We start from the raw sequence: 27,688 nt of genomic DNA on the forward strand, positions 1-27,688 counted from the left end.
AGTGTTTCCAAACTTGAATATTCACCAAAAATACCTGGAGGGCTTATTCCCACCGCAAAGTTTCTGATTCAGTAGGCTTTGAGGGTGGAGTATTTCTAGCAAGTTCCCAGAAAACACTGATGCTGCTGCTGGCTCAGAGTCCCCACTTCGAGAACTCCAGAAATGTTCACACCCTCTGAAATGGTGTATGCAGTCAGATGAGTAATTTTTACCCCCCAATCCTGGAGAGAAAATTCATAGGTTTCATTAGATCCTCCGAGAGACCTTTGACCTCAGAAAGTGAAGAGCCAAATTTAGAGTTTAATCACAAATTTAAAGCTTTTTGTAGGCAGAGTTTCATAGCAGATGATTTTGCAACTTGTTCCATCTTGAAGTAGCCCCAGAGGGGTGTGTGTGTGTGTGTGTGTGTGTGTGTGTGTGTGTGTGTAAGTACCTGGGCATTGCTGGGCTCTATGACGCCGACACACCGACCAATCCACACTCAGTTTCCCACCCAGAAGTTGCACTCAGGGCATCAGGTTGGGGAAAAGGGTGAACGTGACAACTTTCCCCAGCACCAAGTGTGAAGTCTGGGGCAAAGGAGAAGGAGAGAGAGAGAATTCCCAGTGACTCTTTGGAGCAGAAATAAAACCTCTATGCATAATCATGTTGCCTCATGCCCGTTGATGTTGGGGCCATAAACTTGAGAAAATGAATACTGCGCCATCACAATCAGCCTGAAGATCAGATAAACAACATTTCATCAGCATGAATTATCCTTATCCTCTCATCCAAAATGTGGCGTGGGAAGTTCATATATAAAATTTAACATATGTTTTTTCAACCTTTCAAAATTTCCATTTTTGTGAAATGTTTTATAATGTACAAGATACATTCGGACAACATCTATGTATATAATTTACAAATAGAGAAATGAGCAGGCAAACATACATACCTTGGGGTTCCATGATAGAAAAGTTTAGAGACTACTCATCAGGTGTGGTGGTCCTCAAACTTGAGAGTCCACCAGAATCACCTGGAAGTTTGCTAAATAAATGCAGATTCCCAGCCCTCAGCCTCGTCCAGATTCGGGAAGTCAGGGGAAATCACATTCTACGCTGACATCTTAGGATAATGTGAGGCAGGTGATCCGTTGACTCCACTATAAACCTTGCTCTGAAAATGCCTTATTTTTTCCTTTTTTTTTTCCTATGTACTTAAAAATAACTTTATTCTCACTCAAAAGCTATAGCTCTTCTTGGCAAGGGATATATAGGTGAGTGCAAAGAAGGTTAACAAAAATATCAGTATTCTGTATGTCCTTCTATTTCCTGCTCCCGTCCCACTCCTTCCCCAGCCGCTCCTGGCGTTGGTCACCACACATGACAAAGCCATTTGCTGCCCTCTAACGGCAACTCGGCCCAGCTGATCACTCAGCAAATAATTTCTCAGCAGGCAGGTTTGGCCATCTTTCTAAAGAATCCAATTTTTTCTAATATTTCCCCATTGAGGAACACTTTCCAGAAGCCTCTTTAATTCAAGACATGTAAGTGCAAGCAAACAAGTCAATCAAAGATGCTGCCGTCCACAGGAAGGGTTGCAGTGTGAAAGACAAATTGTCACAAACACATTCATTCATCCAACAGATGTTCTGAAAATATTTTTGAACAGTGTACCAGGTATGGTTCAAGGTGCTAGATGCTAAAGAAAACACATCTCTGCTCTCACAGCACTGACAGGCTAATGGGGGGAGACAGTGACATCTTACTGTTAGATGGTGGTAAATGCTGTTGAGAAAAATGTGGCCTGGGAAGAAGAGAGGGAAAAGCTCACCAAAAAAAGAAGGAAATGAACATTTATTGACCATTTTTGAATTACTGAGTATTCTACATAAGTCACGTCTCTTGATCTTCACCACTCTCTCATTGTACCCCCCTTTTTAAACTGTAATTGCCAATTTACATGTAAAGAAACTGAAGTTGCACAACCCTAGAAACTTGGCTAAGGCCAAGATGTTAATTAATAGAGACATGGTACTGACCTTCTTAACTGGTTGTAGGAAGTGAAGCCCAGGGCAAATTTGTAAAGGAGACTGCCCACACCTGCCCTTCCTCAGCTCCCACACCCACCCTTCTCCAGGACCTTCAGTGCTGCATGGAATGTGCTGGACTCACCTTTCCCCATTAATCTTTCCCTTGTTCTCATTCTCTGAAGCTCTTATTTTACTCTATGCTAATTCCACAAATGGATTCTCCTAGAGTGCGGGTGTTTAGTGACTGTTAATGTCTGCTAATCCCATAATTTTCTCCATTTATAGCCTAACTAGTCACATCATCATTACCCAGGTAAGATATTTCAGGGGGCCCTTTTTCTGGAAACAGTCTGTAATCTTAATAGTGGAAATATCAGGCCCTCCGGTTGAGTAGAAACGAACATGCTTGTTGAAATGGTATTATTTATGGGGATTAGAGTCATATTAAAATATCAGTTTCTCATGTTCCTGTCTGTTGTAAGTATTGAACTCTCAAAAATGCTATAAGAAAAGAGCGTGTCTTTGTGTGCACGACACAAATCCATCGATCTCCTGTGAGATTTGAAAGATAGAGAACTTTCACTTTTTACTTTATACATGTTGGTATTTATAACACTTTCAACAGTGAGCTTCCGGTACCTTAAAAGTGATGATGAGGGACTTCCCTGGAGGTGCAGTGGTTAAGAATCTGCCTGCCTATGAAAGCAGAAACTAACACACCATTGTAAAGCAATTATACTCCAATAAAGAGGTTAAAAAAAAAGAAGAAAACTCAGATTTGACTGAAATGTACTGGAAGCAGGACATATATTTGAAAGTCAATGACGCTGGGCTAGAAATACTATCAACAGTGTTAAGGACATATACAAAATGAATGCTCTGTGTGATTCTCTTTCCATAACAAATTGTCTTTTTTAACATTGTATTGTTCAATATTTAATTAGATTATATTTTGAAAGCAAAAAAAAAAATCTGCCTGCCAACGCAGGGGACACGGGTTAGATCCCTGGTCCGGGAAGACCCCACATGCCACAGGGCAACAACTACCGAGCCTGCGCTCTAGAGCCTGCGAGCCACAACTACTGAAGCCCACGTGCCTAGAGCCCATACTTCACAACAAGAGACGCCACCGCAATGAGAAGCCCGCGCACGGCAACGAAGAGTAGCCCCCGCTCGCCGCAACTTGAGAAAGCCCGCGCACAGCAACGAAGACCCAACGCAGCCAAAAATAAATTTTAAAAAAAGTGATGATGAAATACAGCTTTTAAAACGATGCTTGAGACTTAGACTCTGGACTGTGGCTAAGTTGTTTCCACCAGGATCTCTTCTTTCTGTTGTTTAGCTGAATGCTTCTGCTTAAAAACACTCTGCTATTAAGAGTGCCCTCACCTCATAAGGTATCACCACAGCAAGAATCAAGGGACTCAACAGACAGAGAAAATACACTGTCACAAGCCTACACTCAGAATGAATGATAAGCTGTTTTTAGTTTTGACGAGAAGCCACAGCTTATTGTTAATAACAGAGGAACGCCTAAGAATCCTATAGTTCTGATGTCTCAGTCAAATCTGTGAGGGTGTTGGAAGGACTGTGTGATTTAAAAAAAAAAAAAAAAAAAAATATATATATATATATATATATATATATATATATATGTATATATATACTTTTTAAAGTCTCAGTGAGTTACTTCAAATAAAGTCTCAGTGAGTTACTTTAAATAAAGTAGAAACCAGAATTCTGTGGATATTTAGAATATTGAAGACCAGGCATTTGAGCCAAAAACATGTTTGCCTACAAAATTTTATTTCTTTCATTGTCTGCCAGGAGGGTTACATAAGCCTTTCTTCAGTACCACCCAAAGCCCTCAGTAAAAGGAACACACACAAATAATGGCGAGATAAAGGCTCCAAGTGGAAATTCAACTGTATTTATTTTTCTTATACAGAATCAGAGAAGTAAAAACCAGTACCAAACTCCAGTTAAAATGGTTTGATCTGACTGATTTTTCTGCATACTTTCTGTATGTATAGCAATCTAAATTAAAAATAAACACACATATATCATATTACAAAATGTAGAAATAATTTTTTAAAAAGTTAAAATACTAACACATAAATGATGTAGTGTGTTAGGGAAATGGTCTCTGTCAATCACCCATTTTCCCAATTAAATTAATCTACAATTTCCTTTTAACAGCTTTTATTTTTCATAAAAGTTGCACTTTCGGAAGTTACTTTCCAATTATGCCATGAGAACACAACTTGTCATTAACAAAACTCACTCCAGATCACCTTCTTCTACAGAGGTTTTCTCCCAAGCTGGAGTCAGCAGTATCCCCAGCAAGCTAAATGTTTTACTCTGTTTTCATGTATATTGTATAATCAGTGAAAAGAAATGGCATTTCACATCCTAAATTCTATGGTGAAACACTAACAATTACTGATTTCACAGAATTGCAAATAGGTTTTGACAATGTATTTACTTCAAGAAAATGTGTTTTATCAGGGGAAAAAAAAAACCTTGAAAGATCTCTGAAATTATTTTTCAATTTCAATTTTTAATCTGCCTTTTCTCTGGCAAAATTATTGGATGAAATGTTGAAATTTATTGATTGATTTATGACTAAAAAGATGAGATATTGTGGCAGTTCTTTTATAATAAGAAATATAGTATAAATAGCACCTTATCATGAATTCTGCAGGGGTTTTAACACTTACAATAATAGGAAAGAGCCTTTAAAAAGTTGTTCTTACTTTAGATTTCTAGCTTTAGTGTTCTTTAACAAAGGCCATATTTTATGGCCTTAAAAATAACAACAAAAATTATACCTGGCTTCATTTATTAGTAAACACGTAGTCAGGGTCCATAGTTAATTCTGGAAAAATAACTGTTATGTTCATTAATAAATGTTCTGACTAATTTCACTAAAAAAATTCTTCTAGTATTTTCTAATGCCACAAGCTTACTAGGAAATTACTTCTAAAAATTGATAATACAAATCATCGATGTTTTAACTACTTTAAAAAGAGAGGGGTATCTGTTTCTTTTATGTTTAATAACCTGAAAATGAGTCTATAAAAATATTTTTTAAAAATACAGTAACACTGCTCAGTTTTACTAGGTCCCTTGTTTTTGAGTTCTTTTTTTTTTTTTTTTTTTTTTGCTTTTTCTTAGAAAGAATGTACAATGCTTTTTGCAATTATTGCTAACACAAGAGGAAAAGAAATAGTGCTCCCTTCAATTTAGTAGCAAAAGAAACATCTACCCCCCATCTCTCTCAGAGTGCTTTGAGAGAGAGAGAAGGAATCAGAGGAACAGAAACCATGGGTCCTTCAGGGGAAAAAAGTCACTTCACTCTGTTGGAAGCAATGGTAGGTTTATGGTCTTGTCCGCCTACACACTTAACATCAGCGTAGACAGGGCAACACTAGCCCTGCCCCTCCTTCTCCCACGTAAAGTGCACCGAAGCCTTCTTTTCTTCTACAACAGTCTTTTGGTACAAAGACTGTAGGAGAAAATTGTTGCTTTGCTCTTTGGGGGCACCTCATACCTCCTGCTCGTCTTGCTTTTGGGGTACTACAGCTTGTCTATTTCCATTTCACACCTAACAGCCTTTCCACTATATTCCCTAACTTTACTACTTCATCTCTGACCTTTACACTTGCTTTCTTTCCAACAAGATAAGATGTATTCTGCCCATCTATCTTTTGGTAGATCAAAAAGGATCTTAGATCCCCAGCAAATAAGCCCCTTGGGAATGGAAAGGTTCCTCTCAGAGACCTGCATTATTAACGTCTCTCAAAAAAAGATATTAAATTCATAGATTATAAATAACGTCCGTTCAAAATATTAAACAGTTGAGGACTTCATTGGCAATGCAGGCAGGGGGCATGCCAGGCAAACCCAATGCTCTCTCTCAGTCCTTAAAAGCTAATAAAAAACGGTTTTGGTTACATAAGAGGTATTGAGTACATATTTCATGCCTTTTTATACCAACTGTAGCAAACAAGGTTAGGATAATATACTTAGGAATCAACATTAGTGACTTCAGAAACATGTCTCCACCATACACCCTCAGGGGGCATTTTTTTTTTACATGTCAGTCAGAGATCTGCTTCATCCTTCAAACAGTTTCCTAGATAAGATTATTTTAAACCCTTGAAATCTTGAAAGAAGCAAAACCGACAAGGCTTTGGAATTTTAAAAGCAACAGCTTACTGTGCGTGCCATCAGGTTGAAAGCTATGTGGTCCTGATGTTTTCAGAACAGTTTCAAAAGACAAAAATACAGTTGTCCTGATTTATCAAAAACATTTGACTGCCCTTTGTCATCAGCTACAAAATGATAGTGCTTCATAAAATAAACATTGAGTTCTAAGCTGCAGTTTAAAAAAAAAAAATCCAACTCGTAATTTTAAAAACCTTTGTTTAATAAATGTTCATAATTGGTACCAAACTGGTCTCTTTCATAAGATCTTAGTGTAGGAGCTGTGACTAATGCTGCTGAAGGATAAACTACAATAGGACTGTGTGTGCCTTTGTGAATACAGGGTAATAAGAACCAACAGAACCAGCATGGATCCCAGACTACATTGTATTCCAAACAGCAGAATTTTACTACCTGTACAATGATTTTTAAAGCTCAAGTTAAATATTTTTTAAAGCATTTGGTACTAATGTCATCAACACAGTTTTTGGAACTGTAAATCAGGTTGAATTTTGTGTACATTTCCTGGACCGAGCCGCCTGTCAGAAGTCACTGCCTGTGGTCAGCTTTTCATGATTTATAATCAATTGATTTATAAATTTCAACTAACACCCATAAAGCTTAGTCATGGGGCAGCAGAAAGGAAAGCAGAGAAGCAATTCTGCATAATCAATTCTGCTGAAACAATTCTGCATAACCCATCACAGAAAGGCAGGCTTGCAGAAAATGAAAATAGAATGTTTATTTATGTTTAACTTAAGTTACTGTCAATCAAATCCAGGCAATGATTAAACTGGCCACAAGGAAAGGAGGGAGCATGCGTCACGGAGGCAGTAAGCGGCACACCTGCAGACTTGCTCTGCTCCATCGCTTTTTCCAAGAGGCCCAGGAAATGTCAGGTCACAGCTGCATCCAAGCTACAATGGTACTGATTACAGCCAGGTTAGAAAAGGCTCGCTTTTGTTCAGAGCAGATTCTACATCATTGAAGAGGGGGATCAGATCTTCAGATTCCAAAGTTCCTAGATCAACATTTGTTCCCGGAAGACAGTCAAGAAAATCAGGGAAACGGGTCTGCTGAGGGTTGATGTTCATGGGTGCCTGTCCTGCATTTTCTCCTATAACAGAATGAAATGAAACCATTTTAATTCTTTTTTAGAGCTCTTGAAAGAGGGACAAATTCAAGTGTCAACATAACTCTCATCTTCATTTCCACTGTGCCTACGTTCCACCAGAAGATTTTATTGCTGCAGGTCTTAAATATTTCATCTCTGTGCAGAATTTCAGCTACCACGTTATTGAAACTGAATTGGTGATGCTCATTCCTAAGAGATGCAGAGATGCCAGGTGAACCTTTAATTGTTCCGCGTAGACATTGTCCAGAATGGGTAAGTCCAGGGAAACAGGAAAGGAGCAAGCGAGGGTGCTGTGCATCTGACCTACAATCAACAACTTCCCATGACAATGGTATGAAGAGCTGGTCTGAGTAGAGAGGCCCTGCCTGTCATAAAAACCTTATCACAGAGCTATAATCCAATGATTTAGCTGTAAGCTCAAATTTGCCCATATCATCCCTCTTTATGTTCAAAGAGAGTAGTGAGGAGTTTCTTTTAACCACGTTATTGAAAAGCTATCTTCATTGACGGCTCTAGGGATCATTTTCAAAGTATTTTAGAGAGTGGGTGCTGCAGTTCACCCCCCTCACTCCACACACACATACACCCCACAAATATCTACCCTTCTCACAATGCCTATGAGTCACAATGCATGGGAGCTTATTAAGGTTCTGAGAAGTCTTGTAATCAGGAAGTCTGATATATTTTGCTTAAGCCACTATGACCTAAAGCCATTTTATCATCGAATGCAATTTTGGCAGAATTTATATCCTAATAGAACTAGAGTCTATAGAACCTAGTTGAGAGAATGCTGTTCCAGAGGAAAGTTAAGTGCCTGGGATATGACATGTGGAATACATGTTCTTCATGAATGATAGTATAGGGGAAAGCGTACGGACAACTGTGCCAGGAGACGTAGCTTTTTAGCTGTGTGACCTTAGACACACTTCACCTGTCTGAAATTGGGATTGTAGCACCTTCACAAACTGGAGTTAGATGCCATATAATATCTGCCACACATCCGTGGCTCTGGGCTTCATTCATACATACACACTTAGGAAAATACAAAAACACATTGCTTGTTGATTGTGCTGAGAGAAAGAAAAACCTGGGAACTCAATCACAGTGAATTACATAATATCAGAGCAACTGGCTTATTCCAAGAGCCCCAACCCATTTTCTGAAGGGATAAAATATACCTCAAAGTCTGAGGTGCATTGAAAACTATGGCCAGCTTTCACCATGGAATCACTTTTAAGAAACTTATTAAGTTAGCTTTTGTGTCCTACAAGTACGGTAGCCTTCCTGAAAAGCCTGCTTAGGAATTTCACTATTCTGAGCAAAACAGGAGAAAACTCATTTTAACCATATGCATTTTCCAAGGAGAAAAATTACATTTTTCTGAGTGATGAGGGAAAAATACTCCAACTTGCATTTTGGTGATAGTAAAGCTTGATGGCTTTTCTATAACTCATAAAATATCAATGACTCTTAGGACTATTTTATAGGATTTTCATTGCAAAAGGCAGTATTTTAAGAGTTAAATCGAGTTCAACATGACCTCAATGCTGTTGTGTTACTGACTTGAAAAACAACATTAGTTTAGAAAAGAAAATCCAAAATAACTTTTTTCTACCCACTAGAGTGTAACAAATGGAAATGAGGCTTAAAAAAATTATCTGCCCTGAAAAATCAGCTGATCTAAAGTGCTGGATGTCTTTTTTTCTTCATCTCCAGTTAGAATTATTCATCTCTACTGATTTCCCATTTTAACTTTTTAATAAGTCAAGAATTCATTTTTTAACAAAATAAAATCTCTCTGTTTTAAAGAATTACTCTTATCCTTTCTCCTCAGGCATGGAAAGCATGAGGAGACTAGTTAAGGTTCTTCAATAAGGTTAACAATCTTAAAATCTCTCTCTTTGGAGCAACTCTGCAACCTCGTAGTAATTTTTTGGGTCTCTGCAGTTTTATCCATTTAAAAAGTGGGACATATTGTACAACATGGGGAATATAGCCAATATTTTACAATAACTATAAATGGAGTATAACCTTTAAAAATTGTGAATCACTGTATTGTACACCTGTAACATATAATATTATATGGAAACTATACTTCAATTAAAATATAAAGGATGCATATCTGCATAGATAATAAAAATGAATGAATGAATGAAAAGTGGGACAGAAAAAAAAAAAACAAGCAATTCTTAAAAGGGTGTGATTATCGCAGAATATTCTGGAAGGTGGATGACTTCCAGCCTTTGCTCCTGTTATTCCCTCTACTCTATCCTCACACCATGTCCAGCTGTTGTTTCCATGTGTATTTTGCACAGGGAGTGTTCAGCTGGCTTGTTCCCATTTAGCATGTGGTCAGCATGTGATCAGTGGGTCTACGAGATCTTTGCCAGCCACACTTGAGCTCAGCTTTTCCTCATCTTGTTCCTGAAAAAGTAATTACATTTCTCCCCTTGAGGGGGTTTATGCCCACTCGCTATATAAGGCTTCACAGATGTGACCCTAAACCCAACAGGCTGACGCTCACTACACCAGGTTAACCTGGAGCCCTAACATTTAACACGACCAACTTGTACATTACTTCATCCTTCTTAGAAGGAGAAGACAACTTTGTGCCAAGCTCTGTGACCTCATGAGCCCTCACAACTCTACAAGGTGAGCACATTACTCCTACTTTATAGGTGAGAAATCTGAGGCCCCTGGGAGGTTATGTCACTTACCCAAAGTCATTACTAAGAAACAGAGAAGCAAAGATCCAACTCAGGTTGCCTGACTGCAAAGACTATGTTCTTTTCAGGACACCGCTTAATTCTACATTTTGGCTTCAAAAACATTCCCTACTTCTCCACTCAGTGTCATTTTAAAAAGCCATAGAATAGAATCCATCTTCTTTTATTTTTAAATGTCAAACTTGGATTTAGATCTCCTGAGTCATTTCTTATTTAACTTTGCTTTTTATCTTTACTGGCTTCCCAGTGTTTAAAAGATGAAAGCAAATAATTATTAAACATAGGAAGGAGCCACTTCATCAGGCAGGTCCGAAGAGGGCAAGATAAATCTCACACTGAAAAATAAAGAGAGGGATGAAGAGAGGGAGGGAGGGAAGCAGGAAGCGAGGGAGAAGGCTGAAGTAATAAATTGAAGAATAACAAAACAAACAGTTCAAACTATTCCTGTGTGACTCCTCACAAGACAGTCCGTGCAATTCTCTCAACAAGTAGATGACGGGCTGCACGGAGAGCCCGGAACAGCTGCTCCAACCTTCTGGCCGAGTTTGACTTTTGTCTGACCAATCGTTTAGTTTTAGAGCACAAAGTGCCGGCATCGAGGAGCAGAGGGTAACAAACACGGGCGCTCTGGACAACGGCACTGGGGAAAGCAATCATTTCATCACAGAACGATTGTCTTTCAGCAGTGACGATGGAGGAGAAACTTGCATGAACAGATCCAAAGAGGGGATACATCCGCTATTACTTAATTTTTTTTAAGTCCATTTTCAGGGGTTTTTTTTAATTGAAGTATAGTTGTTTTACAATGTTGTGTTGGTTTCAGGTGTGCAGCAAAGTGATTCAGTTGTACATCTATAGATGTAGATATAGATATAGGTATAGATACAGATATTTATATAGATATAGATATTTATATAGATATTCTTTTTCAGATTTTTTTTCTATTATAGGTTATTTCAAGATATTGAATATAGTTCCCTGTGCTATACAGTAGGTCCTTGTTGTTAGCTGTCATTTAATTTTGGTTTCAGAATATCTTCTGGGAGTTTAGGACTTTGATAATTAAGTCTAGACCAAATTTGGAGGTATCGCTCCTAGAGAAATGGTGAAAAGGAGGTAACCAGGAAGCCAGCTGAGGCCTAGCCTGAAGGCAGGGCAGGCCAGGAGCTATGTTAAATTTAACTGCTGAGGGAGGACATTGTTACCAGGTTAGGATTTGGAGCTGACATTTCAGAATCCTCTGAGTTGCTTAACTTTCCAAATGCCCACTGCCAATTACTTCCCAAATGCAGTTAATGACATGAAAAAATTTGCATACTGGTGGCCTGTACATTACAACCAAAAGCTAGAAAAGCATAAATATTCCATTGTGGAAGAATGGCAAAGCAGACAGTGGTGTGTTAATGCAATTGTGAGGAAAGGGCTATATGAAGCAAGGACAAGCAAAAGGAAGGAAGGGAGGGAGGGAGGGAGGGAGAGGAAAAAAGCAGAAATTAAAATCCTGTGCCCATATATAAAACTATATTTGTATAAACTATGGGGAAGGGGCTAGAGTTTATGAATAGTGCCTGGGTTCCAGTGGCTTTTCAGCTGTCAGTTTATGTTGTTGTTGAGGTTAAGTGTCTCTGGTTGGATTTTTGAATTGAGAGGACTAGGGAACTTCCCTGGCGGTCCAGTGGTTAAGATGCCGCTCTTCCAATGCAGGGGGCACAGGCTGCATCCCTGGTCAGGGAACTAAGATCCCGCATGCTGAGCGGTGTAGCCAAAAAAAAAAAAAAAAAAAACGAATTGAGAAGACTAAAGAGACGATTTAAAAGTGCAAACCCACTGCAAGGCCTCGCAGACTTGGCTCCTACCTGTGTCCATCTCATCCACGTTGCTGAGGAAGTCCTCCGGAGTCGTTGGGACACTGTAGCACCCTAGCCCCAGGCCGCTGTCGGTGCTCTGCTCCCTCGAATGATATGGCCCCCTGCAGAGCAAAAGATGGAAGGAAATTTCAAAATTAAAAAACAGTCATGGGCTTCCCTGGTGGCGCAGTGGTTGAGAATCTGCCTGCTAATGCAGGTGACACGGGTTCGAGCCCTGGTCTGGGAAGATCCCACATGCCGCGGAGCAACTAAGCCCGTGAGCCACAACTACTGAGCCTGCGCGTCTGGAGCCTGTGCTCCGCAACAAGAGAGGCCGCAATAATGAGAGGCCCGCGCACAGCGATGAACAGTGGCCCCCGCTCGCCGCGACTAGAGAAAGCCCTCGCACAGAAACGAAGACCCAACACAGCCAAAAATAAATAAATAAATAAATAAATAATTAAAAAAAAAAAAAGTCGTGAAGACCCTCAACTAGTGTAGTTCTGTCAACCTGCCCGATCTTCAGATAACAAAGGCAGGTGGACTTTGCACTTCCTTTTAATTTTGAAACATATATCCCTGTGTCAATGAAATTAATAAATTGTAAGCAAAAAAAAAAACTGGCCATTCATACTAAATTGACATTGATTCCCTTTTCATCTCAAAATAACAATTTGAACACCGTTCTACATACAGAGAATGATACCATTTATGTACATTTTTTAAAAACCGAAAACGATGTTGAATATTGTTTCTGGATACAGACATTAACAGGCAATAAGAAATATAAAAATATGTGTGATGAAAAAAGAAAAAAAAAATGTGTGTAATGGATATACATCAATTTCCAAATAGTGGCTACCACTAGGGAGGGAAGACGGGAAAGAAATGGATTTCAGTGGTGGTGGGGAAGGGTTTAAATATTAATTGTAATACTTATTCAAAAAAAATAAGATCTATGGAAATATGCAAAATGTGGGAGTTGGGTACACGGGTAAATCTTAAGTTATCCTTCATACTCTTCTGTACGTTTGAAGTAGTTTTAAATCAATCATTTAAAAACGTCTTTCTTTCATTATTTCCGTTACTGTTTGTTTTCATCTCTCTCTCTCTATTTTTAATAACTTTCATGACTGTATTTGCTTGTTTGCCAGAAGCCTCTGCAAGGGCAGAAAAGACACAGGAAATAGAAAACTGCCCTTTATTTGGGTTTAAAAGGCTACAATTAAGGTTGACTACTTCTACCCATGAAAGATATTTCTGGTTCAATCACCTTTTCCTTCTGCTCATATATTTCATATTTTAAAACAACACCTCTTTGTTTCAATTAAAATTTTAAATTGTGAAATAATTTTAGACTCACACAGAAAATGTAAAAAGAGTACAGAGTTCCTGTGCATCCTGTACCCAGCTTCCCCAAGGACATGGTACACAACCATAGTACAGTGAACAACACCAGGAATTGACAATGTATATTACTATTAACTAAACTATAGACCTTATTCACATTTCACCACAAACATCACCTCTTAATTGTTTTGCTCCTTTATTTGCCATATGACATGCTTTTATTCCCTGTTGGCCACATAAAACCACAAGATTCTTCTAAATAATTACTATACAACACCATCCCATTGAAATCGTAAGTTCATCCCCACTTTCAAATTATTGACTAGGGGTTTACTCCATGCCATAGCACCAATTTTTGAATTTGAGATTTTAAAAAAAAAGGTAGATGACTTCTTCCTCCACTTTTTTTTTTCTGCCACCTCCCTCCACATCCTCCCTCTATCCTAACCCCATTCTCCAAGCTCCCCAGCTTTTCCCAACATAAACAAAGATCTGTTATACTGTAAACCACATAATAAAGAAAGCAAAAATAAGTGGCCCTAAAATGTTGACTTACCCATTGAGGAAAGGATCCGAGCTATTATTAGTGATGGATCTCATGTCTGGAGTCATGGCGGGTGGGTTGACAGCAGCCTGAACTGTGGCTAGAGTCTCGGCTTCCATGGGGAGCTGTCTGCAGAGGGCGGCTTCCTACAGAGAGATGACAGTCCGAGGGAGAGGCAAGAGTGATTCATTCATTGTCATAAGGATCGGGGCAAAGGATGCTTCGCATAAAAACTTTTCAACAAACACAAAAGCACTTTACGTTTATTCCTCATACGTCAAAATCATCAGGAAATCATTAGTGTTCTTTCTCTGAAGAAATCTTACAGGTATAAGTCACTTTCTCACATTCACAAAGTTAATGAGAAGCTCATGTAATATTTGCCCTCAAGGCACTTACGTAGCAACTATCTAACCCATCCAATTGCTTAAAATACCCAAATCATATAAGGGCCTCTCAAGACACTTTCTCAGAGACAAGGCTATTTTTACCCCAGGTGCTCAGACCAAATCTAAGTCAATCAAAGCAGCTGTACTCCTCTGGACCAGCAGGTACCTTCTGGTCTTTGCCACTTATAGGCCAGTAAAGCAGTGGGATTACAGAGTTCTGGCTCTGCATTAAGTCACATCTGGCAGTTTTATATCAATAACCAGGAGAGCAGAACAACCAGTTTAAAAGCTTGTTAGTCAATCAGTTTTTATATTTTACTAATTATTTTGTTGACTAAAATGGCTGAAGTTTGGGGAACCATGCAGATCCAATCCAAATCCCACTGACGATTAACTATTCGATAGCATATGGATTTCATCAGCAAAAATTAAAACACTAGCATTTTTTTAAGCTAGCATTACTTTGCCAAGGAGAGTCAATCCAAAAGGTTACAAATCTGACTGCAATTACTTTCTCTAGATATAACCTCTAGGGAGTCTCTCCCATTTTGACAAACATGACCAGACATCAAATTCCTTTCAAATTTGCTGCTGTTTCTAGAGAATAATACTTTTATATATTTATACATGCGCCCAAAACCAAAGTTAGGCCCTCCCCATATTTATGCCTATCAGTTTCCCACTACTCAGGCTGAATCACTGGTCTCACCATCTCTCAAACCCCCAAACCATGGCTACAATGGCAAACAGAATATTTAGACCATCTAAGTTACAGTGTCTGTGTTAGATCCCTTCCAGCCCTGACACACAATGATTTTAGAGAGTAACTGCTGTCTAGACAAGTCTAGTGAAATCATCGGCCATAAAAACTTTCGGTTACTAGAGTTCATTATACTGTTCTGAGGAGTTATGGTAGCATGACTCTTATAAACCATGAAGACCTGATTGATAAGAAACTGCATTGTTAACTTATACTGAAATAAATAGGCTGTCTAGACAGGGCTCTTGGTTCACCTCTGTTCATTTGGATTGCAAATAATCAAATACTTAACTAACAAATTTTATTCAGTAATCTGTAAAAAGCAAACCAAAAAATGGAGGTTTCTTTTTTTAAGGGGGATTTTAATCTCAATCTTGGAAGTACCTTCTGACTAAATCTAGAAAAACTGAATTATTTCCTATAGTTGTTTTTATGTGGCAGGCAGTGTGCATTCGAAATCTTATCTTCCAACCAAAGCTTACCTGGAGGCCTCACACACAAGAATAACAGGGATTGGACCTGGTGTGAAGAGCACAGAGGCCACCAACCTCTCAAACACACTCATACACACAAACCACAGTCTGAAAACAGCTAGTCAATGAAATAATTTCTAGTCCTTTATAAACTGTAAATGCAAAGATCCTTTGGGCAATAACCTTCATTACCCAAAAAAATCAACTGTAACTAGAATATTCCAATTCTCCAAACTTTCTGAATAAATGTGGAGTTTACCCCCAAACGGATACCCATTTAAACATACAGCTTGAAGAGACTGCTGCATTTCTTTACATGTGAATTTGCAGTTGCATGTTGAATTTGCAGTTTCCAGGTGGTCTGCATTTAAATACAATAAGAATCATTTCTGGAACTTCACTGGGGAAAAAAATATAGATACGATGTATATATGAATTATTTGTCATCTCTAATGACATCATGTGAAAATAAAATGTTTAAATTTTAAGAAAAATATCTAGTTTCTGATATTTTAAGCTTTCCTGTTCATTTAAATTACTCTCGGAATAGGTCAAATAGATACAATATGCATTTTAAAAGAATGCTTGTGTGTGGCTAAATATATAAATGAAATTCAAAAGAACTATTTATAATAACCAAAGCTGGAAGAACCTATACTATTATATATCAGGGAAAATGTTTCCTGGTGCCATTTCACATCTGTCCCCTCTATTTAAAATGAGAGATAACTGAAGTTCCATTCCTCAGCATCGATGTTTCCCTAACGACTTTGAGGACTTGACCCCCACGGCATCGTAAGAGGCAATGCTCTGTTCTGCCTGCAGGGGGCTCGCACTATCATTTTCGCCTCCGAATGACTAACTTGGAAGAGAGAATACAGAAAAGGTGTTGAATATACCTGAAAACTAACTTTGCAATATAAATTAGGCCAGTCTGAGTTAGAAAGTTTTCCGAGGGGGCAACACTTTCTTCGGGATTATTCTAAGATTATTCTTAAGTCACAGCAGCCACTGTGAAGGTTATGTTGGCCCCTGGCTCTAAACCCACCTGCTCCCTATCCCACCTGGAAGGTGGCCCACAAAGCCTGCCTGACAGCCCTGTCCAGGTCTCCTCCTTTGTCTCGGACAGGACCCCCCCTCACTTTTTCACTCCCTTCCCACTGCTCCTCCCACTTCCGGTATCTGCTCCTCCCACTTCTGGTATCTGCTCCTCCCACTTCCGGCATCTGCTCCAACTGTTCGTTCTGCTTGGAACACTCCCCTCAGATCTTCCTGAAGTTCACTCCCTCATTGATGTCTGTCTCAACAGATGCCATCTAGTCAGAGATTACATTCAGTGTTCTTGATGGCAACTTATATATTTACTGTCTGTCTTTCTCTTTAGAATGTAAAGAGAGGAAAGGGATCTTATTTGTCGTGTTCACTTCTGTATCCCCGCTGTGTATAACAACCCAGGCATACAGTGACACTTGATAAATATTCACTCAACGAAGAAATGAAAAATATTGCCGGAATTCAAATGGAAATATTTTAAATTATAATTAATAATAAAAGGAAAAATTAACTAAGATCATTCAATTCTCATCTTCAACCACAAGTATGAGTAAAACAGTCTACTGTATAGATCCCAACTAGCCAGGCTCAAACTCCATCCTAATGAAATGATCCCACGGTGTTTTTCCTGCTCCCAACACAGAAGATGAGCAGGAGGGCAGAGTGGTCAGGAGCAGGGATTCCAGGGCCAAATGCTTGGATTTGAACCCTAGCCATGCCGTCTCCCAGCCAGTTATCTAATTTCTTTGTTCCTCATTGGTAAAGTGAGGCTAATAATAGCATCCACCCAATAGGGCAGCTGTGGTGATAAAATGAGGTGACACATATAGGGTACTTAGAGGAGTGCTGGCACACGAGATCACTTAATAAATGTTAACTAAGTATTATTATCGTCTTATGTTCTGTATTCCAATCCCAGAAAACAAAACAAAAGCAAAAACAAAAATAAACAATCTTAAAAGTCACACTACCACATGGAACTGATCCACTTTGAGTGGTCTGACACCTTTTCCTGGTCAACTTTCACCTTGGAAGGATTACACCAAATGTGAACTTCATCATGAGTCAGCAAGGCTAAGAATATAGCTTTTTTAAATTTTACCAAGGAGAGGTTTGTAAACCTTTTTGTATAACATAAAATTGATTTTTAATATAAGTGGAGAATGGTGAGAAGTTTCATTTCACTCAATTATATTTTATAATATAATAGTTCCATATTTAGATTATTTATTTATTTTTTGCCGCACTGCGTGACATGTGGAACTTCCCCAACCAGGGATGGACCCTGCACCCCCTGCAGTGGAAGTTTGGAGTCTTAACCACTGGAACACCAGGGAAATCCCCATATTTAGAATTTTTAAAGGTCTAGCCTTTTCTGAATGAAAATAGTTTCCTATTTCTGTTCATAAATTGAAGAAGAATAGCAATACAAAATCTAAGGTTTGGAAATAAAAGAACTAACCTCACTAACACGTCCCCATCCAAAGAAAGGAGGATTCTTATTTAAAAAAGAAAAAAAAAAGAAACTAAATTTAAGTATAAAATGAAGCCCCAGACGCAGTATGATTTTGGCTGCCACGTGACCTCCGCTGCCCTTGCACGGGAAGAAATGAAAGGCAAACACCTGACTTTAATTTGACCAAGATGAGGGAGTCAAGACTGAAGGAGAAGCGGAAGCAAAGGCTGCAGATGGGGCACTGGACTAAGTGAACTGACGTGGAAACAGGGGGACAGTTGAACAAGGCTGGTCTAGGACAAGACTCAGGTCTCCAACTCAGAGCTGGCAGTGCAGCTGCCCTAACCCTGTGCTCCCCCTCCCCAGCTGCCCCAGTGCAGGCAGGATAACAAATGCTAAGCTGGGGGCACACCTGAGCCCCTTGGTCTGTCTCATCTCCCACCTCCACTCCAGTTCAGCAAGATCCTTTCCCAGTGTCCCTTCCACTCCCACCCACCCTATCCTCCCAAACAAGTCTTCAGTTTCCTGAAGTCCTCGGTACTTTGGGTCCCTCTTCATCAAGACACATCTCCCCACCCTTAGGGGTTCTGTTACACCACCTTTCCCAGGATGTCTTCCCTGACAACCATAACCACAGCAAACCACTACCTGCCCCTTTCCCACCCCTGAAGTCCAAAATAACGCGTCCAGCTGGGGTCTGAAACTCCATGTCTCACAGTACACTCCTCACCCGGCTCCAAAGCAGCTCTTCCTGCTGACGTCAAGCTTTCTCCTAATGCCGTCACCCCTTCTCCCAGCTCAAAATCTCAGTCAACTGTCTCCCTCAGTCCCCACAACAATTCATTCATTTGCTCCCGTATTTATTTTTTAAAAATACTATGGAGACTACCAGGTGCCAGGTACTGTTCTCGGCAACAGGGATACAGCAATGAAAAATACAGACAGTGTCCTGCCTCTCCAAGGATTCTAGAGGGGGAGACAGACTCCAACAGAAAATGATGCAGAAGGGCCAAGCCTCGTGGGGTCCATCTCCCCGATATCTACATGCTCCAAACCTTCTTTCCAGCTCAAGTCGTCTGCACTCCTTCTCTAGACCTACCAATCTCCACGTGCAAGGCTGTTCTACGCTTTGTCACGATCTTTACAAAGAGTGACCAGAGGAGAAAAATCAGGATAGGGAGCGCTCAGAGTGTCATGTCCTACGAAGAAGCAAGGGGACTGTTTAAGAGAGACTTGTGCACACCATGGCTCTCAAACTATTATTGACTGCCACATGGAAGAAGGAAGGTTCCTTCTACCCCAGACTGGAGGCAGATCTGATGGAGGGCTTTGTAGTTAGTAGTTCGTTCAGTGATAGAACTGGCTGCTTCTCAATTCTCTGGGCTACTGGCCACTGGAATTTTCAAGCAGTTGTTGAGGGTTAAATGCTACTGGATATGACCAGGGCTTGGCACAGGAGAAAAAGTGTCCTTGGATTCAGAATGATGAAAGCTCAAATCCCAGCTGAGCTACTCCCTAGCTATAACATTTTGGAGTACATTTTTAACCTTTCAGTTTGTTCATCTGAAGAAAAAGAAAAAAAAAAGACATAAGATTTATCTTGCTGGGCTGTTATAAAGATTAAAAAGCATATTTATCAAGAACCTGGCACAGTGAGGCAGTTACTAGAATGAGCTACTTACTCATGGCGTTAAATGTTTTAGGAGGTGGAGATGTTAGCTAATACTTGCGTATCACTTACTACTTGTGAAGCACTGTCCTAAGTGCTTTAACATACTATATCTCATTTCATCCTCATGACAACCCAACTGTCTCCATTTTATGGATGAGGGCACTGAGGCACAGAGAGACTAAGCAACTTTCCCAGGATCTGGCCCCAGAGTCTGTTGTCATGGCCACTACACAGACAGCGGCAAAGAGAGGAAAGCCAAAGATTGAGATCGGCAGACCTCAAATTTTCAGCCCTTTCACCTACTGGCTGTGGGACTTGGGCACGTTATTTCATTTCTCTGAGCTTGTTTTCCCAGCTATAAAACAGAAATACCAACCCCCCCTCCTTCGGGCAGTTTAGAGGATTTAATGAAGTGGCCTGTTTCACTGTCCTGAACACAGTTTCCCTCTCTGAATTGGGAAAGAGATGGAACTGGACATATTCTCTGATCCTTTTCAACGTATAAGGGTGGAGCTAGTGTCCTGGGAATTCACAAGCATATCCAGCAAAGTTATAAGTTCAGATTTTAAAGGCCAATTTCAGAAAGATCTGGAAAGCTGCCCCTGGTAACTTCACCCCCACCCTCCTCCACCACAACTTTATTTTTTCTCTATATCCAAGCTGGGGGTGGAAAGACTGTTGCAAAATAAAGGCTTGAGAATCTCTTTCAGAGTTTGTGGTCTTCCATCTAGCTCCCTAAAATGAATAATTACATGCGGGTTTAAAAGCACGCTCTCCTACGGGCTGGGGGAGGGGGTGGTGTGTCAAATAGCTGGAGGGGTGTGAAAGACAAAGGCCCATCTGTAAGCGGAAGGTGTCCCTGGAAGCAAACTTCAAACCTCCTTTCCTTCCAGCTCCCCACTGGCCTGCAGCCTGCCTGTGGAATAAATCAAGAGAGGAGGTGAGCAAGTCAACAGCAGTTGAAAGCATCCTGCAGCCCTGTCCATCCTGGGCTAAGGGAGCGCCTCCCGCCAGCCAGCCCTGGCCCTCCCTGGAATGTACTTCAAAGAGAAAGGAAAGACAATAAACTCTTCTGAGGGTGCCTGCTTGATTTAGGTGTGTGTGGCCAGGGATACTACAAAAATGGAAGATTGTATTGTTTTAATTAGAAAGGGTGGGGTGAGTAGAAACAAATGAAAGAGAAAATATTTTGAAATCCTAACATTAAAACAGTTATTCTGGTGCAGAGAAGTTGCTCTCTCTGCCGAAACCTCCCCGGACTTCAGAGGCAGAATGCTGAATTATTTACCTTCTTTATAAGGAAAAAAAAAAAAACCATGCCCAATGTAAATTTCTTTTTCATTCTGTGCTAAGGGATTCTAGAAATTCACTGTCACATTTCCTGGAGCCTCCCTTTTGGAAATACCTCATCACACAAGCTCAGCTGCCAGACTCAAACTGTCGAAACTCTGACACTTCGGGGAAGACATTTGTTGAGTCCATAATTATTATCCATGGCCTGTTTGACGCTCTTTTAATTCAGGATGTATACAGCAATCTTGTGTTGCTCCATAATCTCTGTTATCCTTTAGAATCGAATTAAGGAAAACATTATATAATTTAGATAGTCTCCTCTTTACTTAAGAAAAATAGCTGAATGGATTTCGAGATGGAATATTTCTTCGTACCTCTGATCTTATCAAGATCCGAAATAAGAAGCTGCTTTGCATTTGTGCAAACCTGGTGAACCTCCATTTAAAAGAACGTGTTTGTACTACTCAGCCATAAAAAAGAACAAAATTTTGCCATTTGCAGCAGCATGGATGGACTTGGAGGGTGTTATGCTAAGTGAAATAAGACAGAGAAAGACAAATAGTGTACAATATCACTTATATGTGGAATCTAAAAAAATACAACAAACTAGTGAATATAGCAAAAGAGAGGCAGACTCACAGGCATAGAGAACAAAGTAATGGTTACCAGTACAGAGGTTGGGGGTAATACAGGCATGAGGAGTGGGAGGTACAAACTATTGGGAATAAGATAGGCTCAAGGATGGATCGTACAACATGGGGAATATAGCCAATATTCTGTAATAACTGTAAATGGAAAAGAACCTTTAAAAATGAATTTAAAAATTGTAGTAACCTGTAATAGAAAAGAATCTAAAAAAAAAAGAATATATATATGTATAACTGAACACTTTGCTGTATACCTGAAACTAACACAACATTGTAAATCAACTGTATTTCAATAAAAAATTTTTTAAAACTGTATAAAAAATAAATATTTAAAAATAAATAAATAAATAAAAATTTTAAATGTGTTTGATTTATAATATCTTTCAAAAGGGTCCCTTTTGGGCTTCCCTGGTGGCGCAGTGGTTGAGAGTCTGCCTGCCAATGCAGGGGACACGGGTTCGAGCCCTGGTTTGGGAGGATCCCACATGCCGCGGAGCAACTGGGCATGTGAGCCACAACTACTGAGCCTGCGCGTCTGGAGCCTGTGCTCCGTGACAAGAGAGGCCGCGATAGAGAGAGGCCCGCGCACCGCGATGAAGAGTGGCCCCCGCTCGCCGCAACGGGAGAAAGCCCTCGCACAGAAACGAAGACCCAAAACACAGACAAAAAAAAAAAAAAAAAGGGGGTCCCTTTTAAAAGAATTGGTATTTTTCAGAAAATGGATTATTTCTGGGACTTGTAGGCAAATAGAACACTGACAGCCGTTAGAATGGAAGCCCTTTGAGGGTAGGGACCAAGCCTATTCGTTCACTGCTGTACATTTAGTGCCTAGAGCATGTTGAACAAATGAATGAATGAACGTAGACAGCCAGGTTACTCTACAGGGATCCACGCCCTGGGTGGACAACATGACCTCTGATGTTGCAATCAATCCTGAAACCTAATTCTCTGAAATGCTTTTCTAAAAGGAAATTATAGCCCCATGTGCTGAAGGCAAGACTCTAGGAAGCAGCCACTACTTAGGCTATGATATGACACTTTTTAACGTCTCTAAATAGCTATTCTTCACATGACAAAAAACAGACCTCAGAACCTTCCCTGGACCAGTGCTGCTCACAGCCGGGTGTGTCCCTCCCCGGGGCCCTCGGTCAGGAATGGCTGCGAGAGGCCGGCCAGCTGGCCAGCCAGACCCGGTAGTGGCTGTCAAGCCCAACAAAAATCTGTGAGACCTGCCAGAAGAATTCTGAGGCCTCCTGCCCAAGCCCTCTCCCCTTGTCCCTGTTGCCCTGGCAACCAGAGGCCGGGCTTAGTCAGCATTTTTGTTTGACAAGCTGCTTTCTCCTGTCCGCTGAGGCTCAATTAAGGGAAGGATGGGGGTAAAAGCAGTGCTGAGTCTGCCTGGGAATAATAACCATTTCCCAACAACGCAGAGGGAGCGAAGGCTTCTTCACTTAAGACTCTTTCCAGGCCCTGGGGGCTGACGGGAAGTCCTCGAGGTTAAGATCATCTTTGAGGCAGAAGGTCCCCCAGCTTCATACTTAAATGAATAATACAACGAAATACTCTCCTCAGATAAAGCCAAGAGTCTGCTTTTATGTCAAGGAATTGTTCTTTCAGAGGGTAGATAGGGACTGAGAAGCCTGTTTCTCAATTTCTTACGAGTTACTCAAATTTCCCATTTCCTCCGGTAAAGTTGTAAAACATGCCCTTTATGATACTGAGCAAATATTGTGTTGGTTTTTAAGCTGTAACAGCAGAATAGTCTATAGTCTTGTGGGCATGTGTGGCTCATAGTATTTTAAAATTTATGTCCAGAACCGTTGTAGAAAGGATTCTAGGCAGCTTAGAATAGATATGTCCAAACTCACAGCACAACTTCCATGGCTGATACAGAATAAATAAATGACTTCCCAATATATTAAGAAAAAGAGATAACAAACAGTAGTATTCTCCACTACCAGTTTTGTTTTTAAAAACAAAATACCATTGGATACATACACAGACTGGAGAGAAATCACCAACATCTTCATAGCTGCTCTCTTTAGGTAAGAGTATAAGTGATGATTACGTTCTTTTTTGGTTGTGATTATTTTAAACATTTTCTACAGTGAATGTGTTTTGTCTTTTCTGTGCGACACTTTTACCTTATTATTATCTTTATTTAGAGTGGAATTCACTCTGTGAAACTGTACAGTTCTAAGTTTTGACAAATACATAATACAGATGTGAAACAGCCACTGCAAGCAAGACACAGAACTGTGCCATCGCCCCCCCCAAGCCCCCTAGTGCCTCTCCTGTGGAGGCAGCCCCTCCCCGATCCTCAACTCTAGCAACCACTCATCTGTTCTCTGTCCCTATAGTTTTGCCCTTTCCAGAATGTCATATAAATGGAATCATACATTGTGAAGTCTTTTTTCTTTTCCTTTTTCTTTTTGGCTGCACCGCGAGGCATGCGGGATCTTAGTCCCCCGACCAGGGATCGAACCGGTGCCCCCTGCAGTGGAAGCACAGAGTGTAACCACTGGACCGCCAGGGAAGTCCCATTATGAAGTCTTTTGAGTCTGGATTCTTTCAGTTAGTAAAATGCTTTCTCTCATCTCAATCAGAGAAAACAAACAAAAAAACGACTAAATTATATTGTAAAAAGTTAAAAACTGGGCTTCCCTGGTGGCGCAGTGGTTGAGAATCTGCCTGCCAATGCAGGGGACGCGGGTTCGAGCCCTGGTCCGGGAAGATCCCACATGCCGCGGAGCAACTAGGCCCGTGAGCCACAATTACTGAGCCTGCACGTCTGGAGCCTGTGCTCCGCAACAAGAGAGGCCGCGACAGTGAGAGGCCCGCGCACCGCGATGAAGAGTGGCCTCCGCTTGCCGCAATTAGAGAAAGCCCTCGCACAGAAACGAAGACCCAACACAGCCATAAATAAATAAATTAAAAAAAAAAAGTTAAAAACTATTTTTTTACTTAAAAAAACTTCATAAACTGAATTCTAACTTTTTTTTTTAATATGAAGGTAGCAGGAAGTACATCTTCAACTGAGAATTGCTTTCTTTCTTTTCTAGGGTTGCCGTTTCTTAGATGAGCCTGAAACCGCTTCATGGCTTTTTGGAAAACTTAGCAAAAATAAAACTCATTATCACGGACAATGGAGAACGTCTTTCATGAGAATTCACTCTCCAGAATGTCTGTGATAGACGCTGAAAGCAGAGAAAGTTCCACTTTCCTAATAAGGCCATGTACTGCAGACCTGGCTGGGATCCCCTTGGGCTCGTGGCACCCCTGCCCTCGGAGCACCTGCCACATTCTGAGATAATTCATCAATTATCAGATACAGGCAGTTCAACTCTGTTGCTACAGCAGCCAATGCTAGATTGTAGGGATCATTTTTAACAAAACTCTCCTACTTCAAAAGATTCCTAATCAGGGGAGATACCAAACCTCACCGGCCCTTTGATCCGAGTTGTGTATCTATTCCACAACCTGTTGGCCTGTGGGAACGAGGAAAAGAAAGGAAGAAGCACCTTATGCTCATTTTCACAGAACTCTGGGCTCTGGTGCATCTGGTCCCTGCTCCAGCTATGAAAGTGAAAGATGGCAGCCACTGGGACCCCACGAAGTAGGGAATGGTTTGAATTTATCCTTCTGGCCACCAATCTGGATTAGAGTTCATCATTTTGTCTCCTTTGCTAAAATGTAAGTTATCTGAAGGCAGCCATGTCCCACTTATCTTTTTATTATTTCCCACAACATAAATGTTGGGTGAATAAGCAAATGAAGAGATAAAAGAAGGAATGAAAAAAATAATAATTTTCCATCCTGAAATAATGGAGGTTCACTTCAGATCTGTAATCAGACTTTCCTCAACTTCATTTTGTTAATATCTCTGGCATGATTTCAGTGACAAGTTAACGTCTGAGCCCTTGGCATTGTGAGGTGTACGTCAGACTGTGGAACAAGAACCAAGGAATTGTTTTCTCCACAGCACATCAGACTACATGCCTAGAGGAACAATGGCACAGAAACAGAAAAAAGAAGAAGAGGGAGAAGGAGAAGGAGAAGAAAAAGGAAAAATAAAACAATATTTACATGGCATATAATTTATAAGGACCTTTCACATTTATCATATATTTAACAATGATAAAAATATACAGAGTACTGATGACTTCCCAAGAATTAGGAACAAATTCATTCTACTTATTAAAATTTACCAATCTCTTTTCCTATCATAGAGATGGAGCCTAGAAAGGGGCCTCTCTCCCAGAAATTCTCCCTCGATAGGAAGGTCAGGGCCTGCCTGCTGGGCAGGGACTTCAAGAAGACAGGCTGTACAGCTAGGGCCCTCCTGCAAACTAGAGGGAGGCCAGGGAAATTACACAGTGCCCAGAAAGCAAAGGATATTCAGGAAGTTGTTGACTACGAAGAACAGGGAATGGGACAGAAGGAACAAATGGAACAGACAATCTTCAGAGCTCATCAGGACCACCATTGCCTCCCTCCCTCTCCCTTCCTACCCGGTGCTGGAAGGCAGCTAAACAGGTGAGCCAAATATCACTTTTACTTCCAATCCATTTCCCTGCCCCACCCCGGCTTAAGTGCAAATAGTGAGGTTTAAGCGCAAAGCACCAAAAGAAAGAGGTAAAAAAAAAAACACACAAAGGTGATACACATAATCCACGAATCCACACCTGGACAATCAGACATCTTGGCAAATGCCACTGTCATCAAACACTCCGACACCATTTACTGTATGGCCTTAAATAATATCTTTGACCCTGAGGGGCAGGCTCCTTCTGGATGGGGGAAAACGTCTGCCACGACTTAAAAAAGTCTCTTTAGACCTTTTTTCCTGGATCCATAATAAAGATAAAAAGACATCAGAACCGTCCATTCCGTCTTCTTCTCCTCCTCTAACCACACACACACACGTGCGCGCTCGCACGTTCAAAGCTGAACTACAGGAGCCTCTGGACAGCGTCCCTCCCCGAGGTCCTGTACAGTGGAATCGACACTGTCATGCAGCAAAATACTCCAAGTTCCACAGCCTCTAGGGATCAGCATTTAAGGCACTTGGTTGGTATTTCTGTAATATGAACCATCAATACTAACATTCTGGTTCAAAGGCACCTATGGTTGGAATAAAGGAAACAATCTGGGGCACTTTTCTCCACCCCTTTTCAGAAATACTTTCTGTGGGAAAGGAGGAGGTGGGGTAGGAGGAAGAGAAACACAGAACGAGGCAGAAACTGAGACACAAGTCATTCTTTGTGGGGGGAAAAAAAACATTAAAACTTATAAATGCTACTATAATACTATTTCTATTTACTCTATATTATAAAATAGATAAATTATTCCAAATAGAATTATTACCCAAAGACAGAAAACCATAATACAATCATTTCCTGCTAAGAAACATGATACTGTATATCTAAAAACAGTATAAACAAATGCTACCCTGAAATAACCGTGAAAGTTCAGACATAAATCCTCAGGGTAAAAAAAGCACAACGATGGTTATATTACAAAGTTGTATGCCTCAAATTTAGAGGATAGTTCAACAGAATAACAAAGCACAATTTATATTCATTTCCCACATTTTCAAAGGCTATGTATAAAGAATTCTTTTAATTCATCATGTTTTTTAAACTTCACACAGTGTAGATACTTTATATTTTAGAATTTATTTGATGAGAAATACATTATTTACCTATGGTAGTCAATGTATATTTTTGAAAGTATCAGATATAACTAAAAGAAAAAATAGTGTTTACCCTAATACCCCCAGCCCCCTGTAAGAAAGCATTCTGGAACAGTTAAAGCTACTCATTTCCATCCACATGGAAAGGAAGCTACCCATGTATCTTGCTTCATGTGAGTCATAAAGCAAAGTCTGAAGAATTAAAACAATAAACTGAAGCCTTCCTCCCCAAAATGCAGCCAGCAAAATTTATGAGACCTGAAAGCATGTGCTACATTAGTTTAGCAACACAGAAGAGAATTCTGCTCTTGCACAGACCAAGCCACTGAAGCAGGGTGAAGACTGTGGGCTCCTTCAGGGGTTTTCTTTCCTTTACTTTTTGAAGCGAGGCCCTGAGCCTGACTCACAGAGGACACACACTCTGTTGA

The 27,688-nt window shown here is 40.3% G+C and overlaps 1 protein-coding gene across 1 annotated transcript in view; it reads right to left on the reverse strand.

The window, feature by feature from the left end:
• Positions 1 to 3,925: 3,925 nt before the first annotated feature.
• WWTR1 (WW domain containing transcription regulator 1) overlaps positions 3,926 to 27,688 on the reverse strand; it is a 129,381-nt gene continuing 105,618 nt past the window's right edge. The window contains exons 5-7 of the mRNA XM_007188119.3: positions 13,835 to 13,968; positions 11,938 to 12,050; positions 3,926 to 7,337 (exon numbers count right to left, since the gene is read on the reverse strand). Coding sequence (XP_007188181.1) covers positions 7,153 to 7,337; positions 11,938 to 12,050; positions 13,835 to 13,968 — 432 coding nt within the window. The 3' untranslated portion in view covers positions 3,926 to 7,152. The remainder of the gene's footprint in view (positions 7,338 to 11,937; positions 12,051 to 13,834; positions 13,969 to 27,688) is intronic.

This window comes from Balaenoptera acutorostrata, chromosome 4 (genome assembly GCF_949987535.1).
Source record: "Balaenoptera acutorostrata chromosome 4, mBalAcu1.1, whole genome shotgun sequence".
NCBI lineage: Eukaryota > Metazoa > Chordata > Mammalia > Artiodactyla > Balaenopteridae > Balaenoptera > Balaenoptera acutorostrata.